Source organism: Geospiza fortis, unplaced genomic scaffold (genome assembly GCF_000277835.1).
Source record: "Geospiza fortis unplaced genomic scaffold, GeoFor_1.0 scaffold557, whole genome shotgun sequence".
Taxonomy (NCBI): domain Eukaryota; kingdom Metazoa; phylum Chordata; class Aves; order Passeriformes; family Thraupidae; genus Geospiza; species Geospiza fortis.
The window spans coordinates 198,134-213,943 of NW_005054526.1; the positions used below are offsets into that span (position 1 = coordinate 198,134).

The window sequence follows — 15,810 nt, forward strand, 5'->3', positions numbered from 1 at the left end:
TGAAGGGATGATCTGTGATTCAGTTGGTGAGAGTGCACAATAAGCAAGCGAAAACCCTGGTAAACTGGTGGCTGCGTCTGAATGACTGGAAAGAATCTGTAAGCCTTCAGCTAAAAGGCAGAACATCAGACTTCACTGTAAGGCATGGATGCTGCCAGGTTCCTTGGCAGCAAGTATGGAAAAGGAAAGATAGTGATCTTGACTTACATTGTCATTGAAGAAGGTATTGGTACAGTTTTCCTGAGAAAAGTGGATATAGAATTGCATCTTCGACAAGTCTAGAACTCAGACTGCTGAGAAGGAGGTAATGCAAACACAAATTCATCTGAAAGGAAGAACAGTTTTATAGTTACATCTATTTTGAGAGAAATCAGATTGAAGTGAAAACACCTTAACTGACAAAGAAAGATCTCAATGTATTTTCAGCATCTTTTTGAAAATTGGTTAATCCTGTGTTCAACTGCCATTTTTAGGGTAAATGGCCACTCCTCAAATTCCACCCTCATGTTAATAGAACACTATTTCTGAGGCAAAGGCTTACTATTCCTGGAACCAGAAAACACTTTAAGTTGTCATAGAAACAAAGGACGGCTTTGCCAGAGAAACAAACTCAAGAGCTGAAGATGCACATTTGGTGTGAGACACTACCACTTGTCATTTGTTGTGGTTGATCTGTCTCCACACAGACGTCGCTGCTCTGTGATCCAAAAGAACCAAATGCTGGCAAAGATAGAAGCAATAAAATAAAAAGCATAACCTGCCACTGCCTTGCTTAGAAGGTATTTAGAATGGATTAGTGCAATGCTTTGATATATTATTATAAAGAGGTCAAGATTAGTTTGTAAAAAGCTCTTGCACAGTGTAATACCTTTCTCTGATAGATTGAAACAATACTTTACTTTGTCACTTGCGCTGTTTTATATTCTTATTGCCACATCCAAATGCAAGATCTGCTGTCATCCCCCAGCTTATCTTCAACAAAAACATAGTAATTACTTACGAAGAAATCCTTCAAATTCGTTCCTCAAAACACTAAGTCTTGCTGTCATTGATGATGATAAGAAGGTGAATTGTGTGCCATTGCTGATTTTTTTCCTTCCTGCTGTTACTAATGCAGTGATAATGTTACAATTTTAAGCTGTTAAGATCTAACACAGGTTACCTGAAAGTTGTCAGATGTTTAAAATTTATGATGGATGGGTAGAGCAACAGTGTTAAAAAAAAAACGACTCCTTTTATTAATCTTGTTATCCTTAACACCTCACCAACTGAAGAATGCATAACTGAAATTTGTTTTGAAAAGGTGCACTTTTCCAGACTACTTTTATGAGCAGCTCGAAACTCTGAAAGATGTTTTGAATATTTGAAGATTGTTGTTGAAAGATGAAGCAGATTTACTGTGATTGCAAAATCAACCTTGTATTAACAATATGAGCTGTGTCTTTGGTAGTTTATGAATGTTGCAACTTTTTACTGGTTGTTTAAAATTGAACCAGTAACAAGCAGTAAGTTAATGACATTTTTTTCTCCCTTGCATGTAGGGAACAAAATTCAATACTTTAAATTTTCTCTAACTTTCTGGTAATCTTTACAAGGAATGTGAAGAAGTTAGTGTTTTCTAAGTCTAACCTCTTCTGTTCAGATCTATTTATGTTGTTTTTTTTTTTTTTTTCTAAAGGTAGTAGGATGGAGGCTTTGACCCAAAATGTGTTTTATTTGTTGAGTGTGATCTGTTTATAAGGCTGAATATCTGCACTGTGGTGAGGATACTGAACTTGTGCATACTGAGGTACTTTAGAGGTGTGTAGGACCAGGGGAAGAATCATAATTATTGAAATAATCAAAAAGCATTATTCTTGTCAAAACATGTTATTGATAGTAAAATACACAGAGTAGAGAGTTGGAACTGATTGACAGCTGCAATTACATTCAGTATACCTGGTTCTTAATGCTACATCACAGCAATTTGGCACAGCTTGCACAGATCTCTTAAACTGGAGGCAAGGTTTATTATATTTTGTGACAATAGTTTTTGAGACACACAGGGCCTCAAGGGCAAGAGTCTCTGGTCCATTAAATCTGCTTTATGTTATTGCAGTGGAATGAAACAGCCCTAAAACCAGCCAAACTTGAACTGGCCAGAGGAAGATTCCATGTAGGGCAAGGGCAGAAGAGCACAGTGGGATCATCTGGGGCAGAGCTGGTGACTGAGAACCATGCAGAGTTGTAGCAAAGGCATCTTATTCTCTTTTTAATGCCCCAGGTGCTTGCCTAAGTATGTGATCCGAAGGTCCTGACCCTGCTAAGTTTTACCTTCAGCAGTCTGCATGCTTTGGATGCTGAGCAGTGGAACTGGGGCAGACAGGTCTTCTGGGTCTTCTGCTGAGGCTTTCAGAAATTAAACACTGATGTACCACAAAACTGAAGTTGATGCAAGTCATTTGGAGCTTAACTGAGATCTGAACTGGAGCCTTGCAAGGCTGAAGAACTGAGTGACTTTTGGTTTGGTATCATTCATCCCTCTTTAAAGTGGCTGTGACAAATGTAAAAGTGTCGTCTTTAACTTTTTAGTACAAATAATGTTTTGTATACCTAGGAAATAAATGATTTCTCTAATCTAAACTATAAGCTAGACCTAAGTCCCATGTAAAGTGTGTTTATGCTTTTCTCACCTATTTTGCATTGAGCCAGTTGTGGAGCTGTGCTGTACTATTGCAAAGCTAGCATCATGTTGGTGAGCGTTCTCAGGAGGCAGAAAGTCTGTAGTGACACAGCCAATAATCTGTTAATTCCTTCAGGCTGTGGAAAAATCTTTGGGGTGGATGAGTCCTAAGTGACACCAAAAAATCATGTAGGAGCGGTAATTATTTAGTGTGATCTGAGAGTGAAAAACATGCTTCAGTTAACTACATTTTAGTTTACTTTTTTTTTCTTGGACGTACTCCAGCTGGAGAAGCATGAGAGAAGTGACCTTTCATTTTAACATCATGGTTGTAATAGGTAGGAAAAATGAGGATAGAAATATTATCCAGGAAGGATATTTGTTTTATTTCAGTACTTCTTGTGTTTATGTGTATATTGTTTTAAAATCCAGCCTTAGAAATGCAGCATTTTGTAAATTGTCTTGTATGAATTATGTACAAGTGGTTTTGCTTTATTTTTTCTGTTATACAGGGGGTGGTCTTGGTAGTTTTAGCATCTTTAGCAGTGAGCCATTATTCTTTTGGAGCTTCATTTGATAGTCAAAAGTAGTGCTTCATCATGGCATGCATGAGAATGTGCCAAGACACTAATGTCACTTCAGGTGTCTACAGAAGCCAGTGTCTCTTATTTGCACTGCTGTAATAATGATAAACTACAACCAAAACATTCCAATTGAATAACACAAACAAAAAAAACCCACACAGCTTTGTAGGAAACAAATTTAAAGTACATGTTGCAACTCAAACCCCTGTACAACTCTTGCTCGTACCATTTGGCAGCTTTCCCACAAGCATTGTCTATTACAGTATGACAGTGCCTACCATTACAAGTTACATGTTAGAAATAGAACACAATGACATTGTAAATATTAAAGAAAAAACACAAAGGGAAGTACGTGGGTTCTAACGTGCGGTAACATTTTGTTCATGATGAATGTGACATTTTAAATTGAGGGGAATTACTCAGCTTCATAATGCAATATTGTATGCAGGTGTAACTATTCTTTTGTACATAAGCGCATGTTATGCTAAAAGATGTTGTTTGAAAATGCAAATTCTGAACAGTTGCTGGAACTTCCTAGGAAGTACGAGAATTTGATACCGAGGCCCCTAATCCTGCTCTCCGATGCCTTTGCATTACGATGTCTAATTGCATTGTTTCACACTATTTTTTCCTTCCTCATTCAGTGAACAGGATGGGCGGTACTCAGGAATTGACCTGCTACTTGATATTTTAGTCCTTATCATTCAGTTAGCAGCCCAGGCTTTATTTACTGCACACCATTTAAAACTCTCTAAAGAATACATAATTATTCATTCCTTTATGGCCTTTTATCTAAGGTGCCTGGCTGAACTATTTTTGTCCATTTGATTGTATTCTCATATGTGTTTTCTGGTCAATACCTATAGCTTTATCAAACCACAGAAGTTGAACCGTTCTCATTGTCCTGATTAGGGCAAATCTGGGAGAAAACCTCCAAAAGGGGTTCCTCTAGAAAGCACACTTAAGTGGGCCCTCCACCAGCTGGTTTGGGAAGATGATTTCCTTCGAGAAAAGTGGAAAAAGCCTGTTTATTTACCAGGCAAAGCATTCAGCAGCACAAAAATTGAATAATATTAAAAAATAAAACCTCTTGCCAATCTGAAGAGATACAAACTCGGAAAACCTCCTTTGTGGGTTGTAGCTCAGCTCACTCAGTCTCTTTTCAGTCCCTCTGGTGCTGGAAATACCGCAGCCCCAGCTTGGCCCAGTGGGCCACAGGTGCTCTTCTGCGTATTCAGCCCAGAGAAGGTTTAAACGGTTCCAAGAAGAAGAAAAACCACAGTCCAGGGAACTTGTCTGCCTCAGCTAGCTAAGAACTAATGAAAAGCAAAGGAAAGCTCTGTCCTGCTGTCTGTCCATGCGCAGACAGCAGAGTCTGAGAGCAGAATGTGGAAGAGTGAGTGCAGTGTCTAAAAACAAACAGATGAATGGGGATACGATTCAGCATCATAAGGTCACCCCAGGACACGCATATGCAAGCTTATCTTTCAACAAGGATGATGTCCTTCAACTTCAAATGTATCTTGACTGTGTATCCTCTAGGTCAGACAAGTTGTCCTTGTATTTGAATGCAGTTGATTCTCTCTGCTGGGCATGATTGCAAAGATAATGCTTAACTAATGTAGCATTCAGGTTCATGTGAGAAATAAAAAAAAAAGATGGTAATTGAACAATGGAACAGATTGCCTGGAGAGGTTGTGGGTGTCCATCTTTGCAAAATGTTCAAAATGATGTTCAAAATCCAACTGGGTGTAGTTATGAGTAATTTGTTGCAATTGCCTCTGCTGTGAGTAGGTTGAACCAGAGGATCTCCAGAGATGCCTTCCAGCCTCAGCTATTCTATGATTTATGCAATAGATGATAATATATACTTGTGGTATATATATTTTGCTTGTTTCTGATAAGCAAAACTTTATAGATCTTGTGTCTTTCTTCTACACTAAAATAACAGAAAAATGATTGTTTTGCAGTTTCTATTTGACTAGCAGGCTATCTTGTCTATCCCATAAAAAGTTGTTTAACTGTTAAACTGTAGTTTGACTGACTGTTTAACTGTTCTCAGCAAAAGCTGTAGAAAATTTTGTTGTTATGCTAGTACTTTGCAGAAGACTGTAATAAATTGTAATTATTTATTGTGGACCAAATTATTATGTCCTTAATCTTTCTTGGATTTAAGAATATAGTGTAGAAAGCTTGGTGGCAATGGTCACCTGTTCAGCTTGTTATGCTGTTATTAACAACTTTTGAGTATTGGAAAGAACTTAGTTTATCTTTGTCAGTGACTCTTGCAAATTTTAGTAGTGTCGCCAGCACATCATAGCTGACTGTAAGGCTTTTCCATAAGATCTGTCTATTGCTTGAAATACTTTATTATTGCTGCTACAGAAAGGTACAGACTTTTCCAAATGCTAATGTTAATATTTCAAATAAGAAAGGAATGTGTTACATGTAACATCTTTTAGTGTCCCAATATACCACTTTTGTCTCTCTGCTACTGATGGGATGAGAGGATTGTGGTACTTGTCTCAAAAAGACCACCTCAAATGAAAATATTTTATTGTTAATACAGTGTAACTTTTTTCTGTTGCAGAAAGAGTTGAGCCTTCCAAGAAGAGGAAGTTTGTAAGTATATGAAGTTTTTTGCTGTTGTGCTTAGATTGTAGTATGTATTTTTGACAGTTTTAGAATAGACCAGTTTTCTTTTCAGGGCAGTTAAAATGATGGTTAAATATGGCAGTTGTTCTGCCTGAGAATACATACAAAGAAATGAAAATTGTAAATGAAAACCTGTGGGTTATGCAGTCACCATTTTTATGCTGATCTTTTAGAGAAGCTATTGGGATTTTAGAGAAGCTATATGAGGGATTAACAAAGGGATGCAAAGTTTTTAAGTTCAGGGTTTTGTTTTCTATTAAAGATTTTCCTTGTTAAAAATCAAGGAAGAAACATGTTTTCTTTGTGAATGATATAAAAGAAACTTGTCATGCTTATGGAACTCCTTGAACAGTCCTGGATGAGAAGGTAGGAAAAAAGAATAGATGAGTTTTACTAAATATGTAGGATTGTTAAGCTACTATTTTGATTATGGAAAGACTATATATTCTTGTATAAATTGTTACTTAGTTATAATAATATGCACTCAGATGCTGAGTTCATTTGTGCTTTGCTTAGATTTCTATACCTTGGCTTTGATTCTCCGGTGGTTTTGAGCCAGTTGTTTTTAAAACTTGTATTTTTTATTTGCATCTGTTTAATTTCTTATTCTGTATTAGTAACTTGTTGAGAATTATTGGGATAAGAACGTCACAAAATGTCTTAAGAAGCAAACTCTGTTCACTTACTGCTTTCTTTCAAAAATAATACTATAAGATGATCTGTAGATTATTGGCGACAATTTTGAGTAAAACCTTGTGCCCTTGCACAAGAGGCCAGTTACTTTGTTTCAACTTGATAGTGCTGTGTAGGTTTTAGCGATAGCAGGTGAGATATGTGAATAACTGAAACTGTAACTGCTGGGAAAATGCAGTGAAGTGCTTTGTTGTTCTGACTCAAAGAGCATACCAGAAGTCTGTACTTAATAGGATATCTGCTGTGTTGGAAAAGACTCTTGTTTTAGGTTTGGATGCATGAGAAGTCTTATGGTGTACAGTAAGCAAACCCATTATGTAAGAAAAATCAAGAAAATAGAAAACTAATTTCGTGACAAGTATTTAATTATTTAAATATTTCAGTGACAGAGAGAAAAACAGTTAAAGAAAATGATTTTTGGTGCATTCTTTTGGTGTCCTTTGTGCTTTTTATTAACTTGAAACTGTTGTGTGCGTACAAGACTGCCTCTGTTTAACTCTGTTAATGGCTAAACTGCTGTTCACTTCAGCCAGAGCAAAAAGTGGCTCTTGGAACTTGACCTTGCTTATTCTTGCTAGGATGTTTGACATTAAATGTTATTAGTTTGTTTACTCCAAATCTGAAAAATGACTGGATCTCAATCACCTCAGTAGCATTCACATACATACTGGTTTAGCTGATCACTGAGATACTAGTGTGCTTTTTGTGATGTTGCTGAGGCTTTATTAAAGTGTAGTAGAGAACAGCATCTTGTCAGCATAATCATATCCAGTTATTGAAGTGCTTAGGTTTCTGCAGATGGTTGTAGTGGGTTGACCCTGGCTTGGTGCCTGGCATGCACCAAAGCTTCTCTGTAACTCCCTTCTGCAACCAGACAGAAGCAACAAAATGCAGTGAAGGGTTCATGTGTAAAGTAAGGTAAGGACGGGGAGAGATCACTCACCAAATACTGTCACAGGCCAAACAGACTTGAATTTGGAATAGTGGTTGAATTTATTACTAAAAGAAGGCTCTGCCTTTCCCCTCTCAGTGGCACAGAGAGACAGTGAATGCAGGTTATGGACAGTTCATCACATTGTTTCTGCTGCTGCTCAGGGAGAGGAGTTCTTCCTCTGCTCTAGTCTGGGGTCTCCTCCATGGGAGATAGTTCTCCATGAACTTCTTCAGTGTGAGTCCATCCCATAAGCAACAATTCTGCATGAACTGCTCCCATGTGGGTCTCTTTCCACAAGGTGCTGTCCTTCAGTGTGGGTCGCCCATAGGGTCACAAGTCCTACCAGGACCCTGCTCCAGCATGGGCTCCTCTCTCCATTGGTCTGGAGGTCCCTGTCAGGACCTTGCTCCAGCCCAGGCCTCCCACAGGTTCACAGCCTTGTCTCATGCATCCACCTGCTCTGGCCTGGGTCTCCTCCAGGGACTGCAGGTGGATCTCTGCATCCTCTGGGACCTCCATGGCTGCATGGCCACAGCTTCCTCACCATGGTCTCACCACACACCTCCTGTTCCTCCTTCACCAACCTTGATGTCTGCAGGGCTGCTCTTCTCACATATTGTCACCCTGCTCTTCTCTGGCTGCAATTACATTTGTAGAGTAACTTCTTTTTCTTTCTTAAATCTGTTATCACAGAGCCATTTCCAATTGGCTCAGCCTTGGCCAGGGGCACCTCCATCCTGGGCCAGCTGGGATTAGAATGCTATGCTGTGCTGTGCTATGCTATGCTATGCTATACTATACTATACTATACTATACTATACAAAAGATACATACTAAAGAAAAATTTGTGACTGTCTCCCGACAGTCAGAACATAGCTTTGAGTGATTGGTTAACTAACATAAACAACCATCACCAGAATCCAATTACCAAATCCCTTCAGGTAAACAGTCTTCCTAACACATCCACATGCGCAAAAACAAATGGAGCAAAGAATAGAGATAAGAATTGTTTTCTCTTTCTCTGAGGTTCCTCACTGCGATTTGCAGGAAATAGCCTTGGGAAGTTATTCCTGCCTGCTCTCTATGAAGAGAGCTGCGGCTACATATTGTCGCTCTGCTCTTCTCTGGCTGCAATTACACCTGTGCAATAACTTTTTTCCTTCTTAAATCTGTTACCACAGAACTGTTAACATAATTTCATTGGCCCAGCCTTGGTGAGCGGCAGGTCTGTCTTGGAGTTGCCTGGCATTGGATCTGCCAGACACAGAGAAAGCTTCTAGCAGCTTCTCCCAGTGTAGCCACCTTCTAGCTCCCCTACTACTAAAACCTGGCCATGCCAACCCAAACAATGGTATTTTAAAATTACCTTAATGGTGCTTAATTAAAAGGGCTCACCCTGCTGAGGTTAGCCGTAGCTGTGGGGTTATGTGCATGGGCCATGTTGACTGCTGCATTTGTATATTATATAAATGTTGACATGAAGATTGAATTTCAAAATGTGAAAAGTCCTATGTTTTCCTTTTCGTAGACATCTAGAGGTCCTGAACAGTTCCAGGCAGGGACATCTCACACTGTCTTTTGGTGCTTCAGGCCCAGTGTCATGCCAAGGACGCAGCTTTAAACAGGACAGGGAGAGCTATTTCAGGGGTGAGCAGTCTTAGCATAGTTGGCTAAACTGAGATAAAGAGTTGTGGTTGGCTGAGAAGTGAGCTTCTCCATGCTTGGAGCACCCCCTGGCTGTGTTGGCTCAGCTCTTTCTCTGGACACAGACAGAATTGATCCAGGTTGCAACTCGCTTCATGCAGTTTCTTCAGCATGTTAAATTTCCCAGCTGCACAAATGCTTCTTTCTGGCAGCAGAGTGTGGTGGCTTGGAGGCAGGATGAATGGATGGGAGCTTTCTCTCAGGCTGACTCCAGCAACAAAAAGACTATATATAAGCTTAGCCTGGTTGTAAATCTGCATGGCTATTAGTATCTCACTTTGCAAGTCCATTGGAAAACTGAATAGGAGTATACTTTTGCACACTGCTACAATAGGGATAGGTTATTTATATCTTGATGGAATATTTTTATTGATTTTTTTATTTTCACCTAACACTTCCAGCCCTAACCCTAGCTCAGTTGGTTAGATCATGGTGCTAATAACACCAAGGTTGTGGGTTTGATCCCTGTATGGGCTGTTCACTTAAGAGTTGACGTGATGATCCTTGTGGGTCCCTTCTAGCTCAGACTATTCTATGATTCTGAAATATCAAGGAAGATACTTATGCTTAATGTTAAGCCACACTCAGAAATAGAGATCTAATTTGATCAGAATTAAGTGTTGCTGTTTGTGAAGCACACAGATCCTCTTATGAACCAGGGAATGCCTGATGGCATTTACACATCCCTATCCAAGGTTGTACACATGTACACACACAAAAATAGGTGAGCATAAATTTACCAGTAAAAAGGTACTATAAAGCTTTAAAATACCCTCAACATAGTATACATAATTTTTCACTGAAAAGGGACATGATGAATTACATTAAAACAGATCATTCCTTTTTCTATGTGATAAATGATAAAAAAGGATGTAAGTGGATAAAATCCATAGATTGTGTGTATCAGGGTGGGATCTAGGGGTGACCTAGTGTGAGTGCAATAATTGTGTAATTAATGATTTTCTGGCATTGGCAAAAGTGATTGATGTATATAAGCATTTTAAATCAGCATTGGCTGTGCCTTCTTGTTCATTTTGTGAACAGAAGTTGTATTCTCAGCGAGTAGAATTATTTGTCTTTGATTTTGTTTCAGTAAAGTTTCAAAACTGTATCACATACACAAAAAGAACAAATGACCATATAACCACCTGTTTTATTCTGCTGCCTGAGGAAGTTCTTACGCGTTGAGAAAACTGGCAGAAGAACGTCATGTGGGTAATCACTGCTAGTCAGCACAGCTTGAATTTCTAATACTAAACCTTGAAAACCTGTCATACTGAGGCAGCTTCTTGTTCACTGTTTTTTTTCCCCAGTGTCATTAATTTCAGGAAGTTCAGTTTTCTTCCGTTAAGGAATGTCAGAAATTTGTTTAAAAAAAAAGTTAATCACAAAAGGAGTTGCAATGTCCTGATGAATTCCATGACCTAGGCTGCTGTATGCTGTATTGATGAATTCATTTTAATTTGTCAATGATTCTACAAAGTTTTGAATAATTTCTTAATCTACAGAGGGATCTTCCTGAGGCTGTGCAATTCCTAGTGTGCACACACTTACTTAGGGTCTGTAGGACTGGAGTCTTGGTGGGGCTCTGGCCGGAGTACATGATGGCTTGATGAACCTGTGCTTAAGGAATTGTAATGAGAGGCTGTGTTTTGTTTATCTTTTTTTTTCTCTTTTTTTCCTTATTTTTTTTATTTTTTGTTTGTTTTGTTTGTTTGTTTGTTTTTGATGGGGGTTAAAGGTGAGGTATTGACTACAAATAAATGTTTGCTTTTACCTTAAGAAAAGAAGCGCTCAGGTTTTTCTGGACAATATATTTTTTCCTGTCTTGCTAGTAGTATCACCTGTAGTCTAAGTATCTGCCCTCAGAAGAAAAGAGGCAGTTGCTGAACATCAGGGATCTGCTTGCATTGCATCTTCAGTTAGGCATTCTGCCATTACAGATTTTCCCCTTGAAATTTTCAATATTACTGCCATTCCATTATGTAAAGTATAGGCTGACTTTCTATGGATGTCATGAATAGCAATCATGAAATCCCAGTGAACCACTCCTGTTTTGTCTCAGAGGAGGAGGGAAGTATTTTTTCCCCTGTCTCTTTCTTGTGAAATACAGACTTGAGCATATTTTACTACTGTCAGTATTCTAAACCTGTACTGTTGCTTATCGTAAAGGACATTAGAGTATTTGTTACCTACAGTTATGTGTCTATAGACAGACTTGAAAGTTTTAAAGCAGACAGATGTCAGCATGGCAGCAGGGCCTCTGTCGGCCATAGCTGGGAGTGTACCTGCTCTATAGTTAGGTTACACTGGCTGTGTCTTTTATATTTTGTGAACATAATGTTTGTGGCTGTGGCCATTCTTGCCCCTACCACCACTTCTGTCCCTGTCTAAAACTTCTGGATCCTATTAATTTCCTTTCACCCTACTATCTACTGCCTCCCTTCCCCCTAGGAGTTATGCATCATGCTAATTGTGTTTCAAAGTTTTGTTGACTGAATGCAGTCCTTTGCATGCTCTGTTTTGGTGGAGGTTTTCCACTTGTCTTTTCAGCCTTTGTGTTAAGCCAAGCGCCTTCCTTGCAGGCATGTCCTCTGGGATAGAGCAGTGGAGAGCTAGGGCAGAGGTCCTAACACAGGTTCAGGCTTGCAGAATTCACTCACTCTGCGATTGTAGTTTTCATATGGGGATAGGCATGCCAAGAACCTGGTTGCCAAATGCTGGGTGTATGGGAGGATGGGTGATGGCTCCTGGGAGTAAGTTGATGGGCAGGCAGCGCATGCAGTTTTTGCAGAGCGGTTGGTGGCTCACCGAAAGACTGGAGCTTGCAGAAACTGAGTAGGTTACTTCAGCCAAAAGCATGGGTGGCAGGAAGGTGGGTGCTTCTGTGGCAGTCTGAAAAGGAAAGTGGAGGTTAAATGGCAGCAGGACAGACCTCTTCTTTTGTAGGTTTGGAGAAGGAAAATATTGCATTGGCATGATATCATTCTGTTCCATAAGGGCTAATCAAGGAGCTCTGCCTCTGTGTAGTCTTTAACGAGTCTTTGCTCACTGAGTCAAGGCAGCAGCCAACCTGGCATTAGCACACATTCCTTCCGTCTATTTGCTCTTCTCTGCCATCTCTGTCCTCTTGTTTTTTCTCCTAAACATTGTAGGGTTTCCACTTCTCTGTCACATTTTTTCCTAGCAAGCCAGTCAAGCTTAGACCTGTGAGGCTTAATGAGGTGTGTTGCAGCAGATCTCACAGGCATGTGAAAAGGTCAGAAAGGGTGCTGGGGATAAGTGGATCTGCATTGTCGTGCTTGCCTGGAAAGGGTAGCAGATAACTGCCACAGGGAGCAAGTGAGTCTAAAAGGCTGACACAGGGAGTTCTTACTTTATATTCATTGTGTGTTGACTGCCACAGAGCAAAAGGCAGTGTAATTGCATATAATCACATTTCCTCAAATCCCAGTGGCTTCACTCATGAATGTTTAGTGTGGTCATGCCCCTGAGCAGTGAAGGCAGGCATGGTATTTGAGACAAACACACTGTTGCAGGTTTTCCTGACACGGGGCTGAGTGTGCTGCTGTAAACAAGCAAGTTCCTGCTGTTCTAACCTGAATGGAAAAGCTCTCTTGTGCCTTTGTAAAAGTTGTGCCGGGAATATGGACACTGGGAATGCTTTTTTCCCCTCTGCTACATGGTACTATGTTGCCATCAAGTGACTGGACACATACCAGACTTCAACAATAGTGTGTGATGGAAACAGGATTAAATCAGCCATGTTTATATTCATGTGTAGGTATGGCCTTGAGACCCAGCCTCAGCTCTTCTGTGGTTCTTTTTAGTATCATTGAAATGCTGCTGAAAATTAGCTTTTACACATCATTGTCATTTTTTGTGAATGCTTTTCTCCTGGTTTCTGCTAGGAGGAATGTAAAATGTTTCCGTTTGCATTTAAAAATATGGCTGTTTTGTGGTTGACATGCCTGTCAGAAGTACCAAGAATATACCCACATATGTCTAAATCAAGGAAGATTTTTAGGTTCTTGCTCTATAAATCATAACTTTGCTGGCTTTTTTTTTAAAGTCAAATTTTACCAGTGAGCCATACCAGCAAATGTGTCTTGGTGGGGTGGAGGCATGGGCTGGGGATATTGTGACTTTCAAGAGCCTTTTGCTTTGCTTCTTATAGGGTAGAAACACTAAGCAGGAGATAGCACTGGGCTGCAGGTGTAATAATCCTGGTTGACTGGTTGTAGTCATTATTTTCCATTAGTGACCTAGATGATAGAATAGATGATGTTCATGAGGTTTGCAGCAGACAATAAGCTGGGAAGGATGCAAGTATTTTGAACAAAAGTATGGTGTTTCAAAATCATTCTGACAACCTGGAGAAAATATACCAAGTAAAATAGAAATTCTACTCCTGCAGAAAATTCTGCAGATGTGCATGATAGTTGAATAGGAGTTAGTTTTCAGAAGTGATGTGTGAGGTTTAAGATACCACAGCTGCTGTTGGAGGGCAGTGGGTATCTTGTACTGGGAAGCTGATATTTTGAGCTGCGAAGCATGCAGCATTATTCTGTCCCACACAGAACTTACAAGGCCTTATATTGAAGTGCTGTGTATTGATGTCGATCAGCTGGAAAGAGATGACAGCTCTCAACTGCTTGGAAAATTTGACATGGTATATGGAAAAATATTTACTATGCTGGGGTTATTTATTTTAGAGAGGGGAAGGCTGAGGGGTATTCTTGAAAGTCTTCCAGTGTGTGGAACACCTGCCATGAGTAGGAAGTAAAAGTGTTTTCTGTGTTATTGGGGTGTACAGTAAGATTTACTGTGTTTTAATTGGATCAAGGGGATTCATCTCAGACATGGTTGAAGCAGTGTCTAAACAATGTAGCAGAGGAGTGTGTACCTGGGAGCGTTGTGAAAGCACTATCAGTTTTAAAGAAAGATGAGACAAACATCTGACTGGAGCAATAGGAGTAATATAGGTATAATGGACCTCTCTTGGGGAAGAATATGGGACCACTTGACTTTTCTAGCGCTCTTTATAAATGGTCATTATGTCCATGGGATTATTTGCTCAAACTTTCTGCTGAAACTTGATTCCATATATTACGTATCTGCTTTGATGGAAGAAAATACTGTCTCATCATGGACAACATTTATTCATTTGTACTTGTCTGTAATGACAGAATTCTCTGTGGAAATGTGTATAGGGCTTTATGTAAGCATGAGACAGATAAAAAAAAAGATGTAAGCTTCAAATTTCTTGAGCTTTTATTTCTGTTTGTTTGTTTTTTTGGTTTTTTGTTGTTTTTTTTTTTTTTTTTGTGAAAGACTGATGGTTCTCTTTCAGCTGCTCACCTCCATATGGAGCACTTGCCTACTTGCTTGTTTAATGACAAAGAGAACCAGAAGGTGGATTAAAAAAAAAAATAAATTGAAGCATACATGGGGTAGCCTTACAGAATTGTTGGGAAGCTTCTTCTGTGGGCATATATGTATTCATGTGCATGATAAGGTCTTAAGAAAGAATCAGTTATCAACCAGCCAAAACGGAGCTTGGTAACTCTGTATTAGTTGTTGATAGATGGGTATAAGGTTTTGGGAGAATCCAGCTGCAGGCTGGACTGTGGAATCATGAATTTGTCCTTGAACTTTTTGAAGGAGATATTCAGATACTATAATGATCTTAAAAAACAGTTCCAAAGATGTTTTTTATGTCTTTGAGGTTTTTTATGTTTTCATTCTTTTGACAAAAAAATACATACAGGAAAGCTAAATGGCATCAGTTAGCACTGAAATATAGCTTAAATGAAGACCAGATGAACAAATGCTCATTAAGAGCCTGGGTTTGGGTTATCCCTGTGTAACAAGGGTCTTGTCTTTAAAAAGAACAACTGTTTAAACCTTGTGTAATGTAGAACTCTTCAAAAAGTAGATCTATTTTTGCCCCTAATTTTTAATGCTTTTTTTTAATGAAAGGCGGTGCAGACTGAGATAATAATTATTATTAACATGTAATTTCTCAAGCTTTTTACCATTTTTAGTTTAATGTCTGTTGACAAAAGACTTTATTGGTTGAGCTATTTTTATTGCTCTCTAATTTTTGTTTTATTTTTTTTTTGTTCTTACAGTATAAGAGTGAAATATGGTAAGAGATTGTCCAAATCTGAAGTAGCTGCTCTGGGAGTTTTCCATTAAAAAAAAACTTGGCAAAGGGCATGCTGTGCCATTGTATTGATTTTGTATGGGGTGTTGTTTTTGAGCTTGCACAAAAGGCAGGTGTGAAAATGATGCTGCCTACTCAAGGGAGATGGGGCACTGGTTGGTGGAATATGAGGAAGGCTGCCTTAGCAGATTGCTAACACCTCTAAAATCTCTTAACACCTCTTGCTGGTGTCATCTATAGTAACAGTTCAGATGATATTTAAGCAAAGAATAGGGAGCGTTTTCTCTCATTCTTTGGCCACATAACTTCATTATTTTTATATGTCTTCTGAGCTGTCAAACTTGCAGGACCAGTCAGTATGAGTCCTACTTTAACTAAAATGCATCTGTTCTTTGGACAATGGTGGAGG

At 39.1% G+C, this 15,810-nt stretch overlaps 1 protein-coding gene across 2 annotated transcripts in view; it reads left to right on the top strand.

Annotated features, from left to right (window-relative positions):
* The window catches only part of MAST4 (microtubule associated serine/threonine kinase family member 4), a 213,752-nt gene that overhangs the window by 66,594 nt on the left and 131,348 nt on the right, over window positions 1–15,810 (top strand). For both annotated transcript variants that reach the window (XM_031063748.1, XM_031063747.1), the window contains exon 4: window positions 5,837–5,868. In XM_031063748.1, coding sequence (XP_030919608.1) covers window positions 5,837–5,868 — 32 coding nt within the window. The remainder of the gene's footprint in view (window positions 1–5,836; window positions 5,869–15,810) is intronic.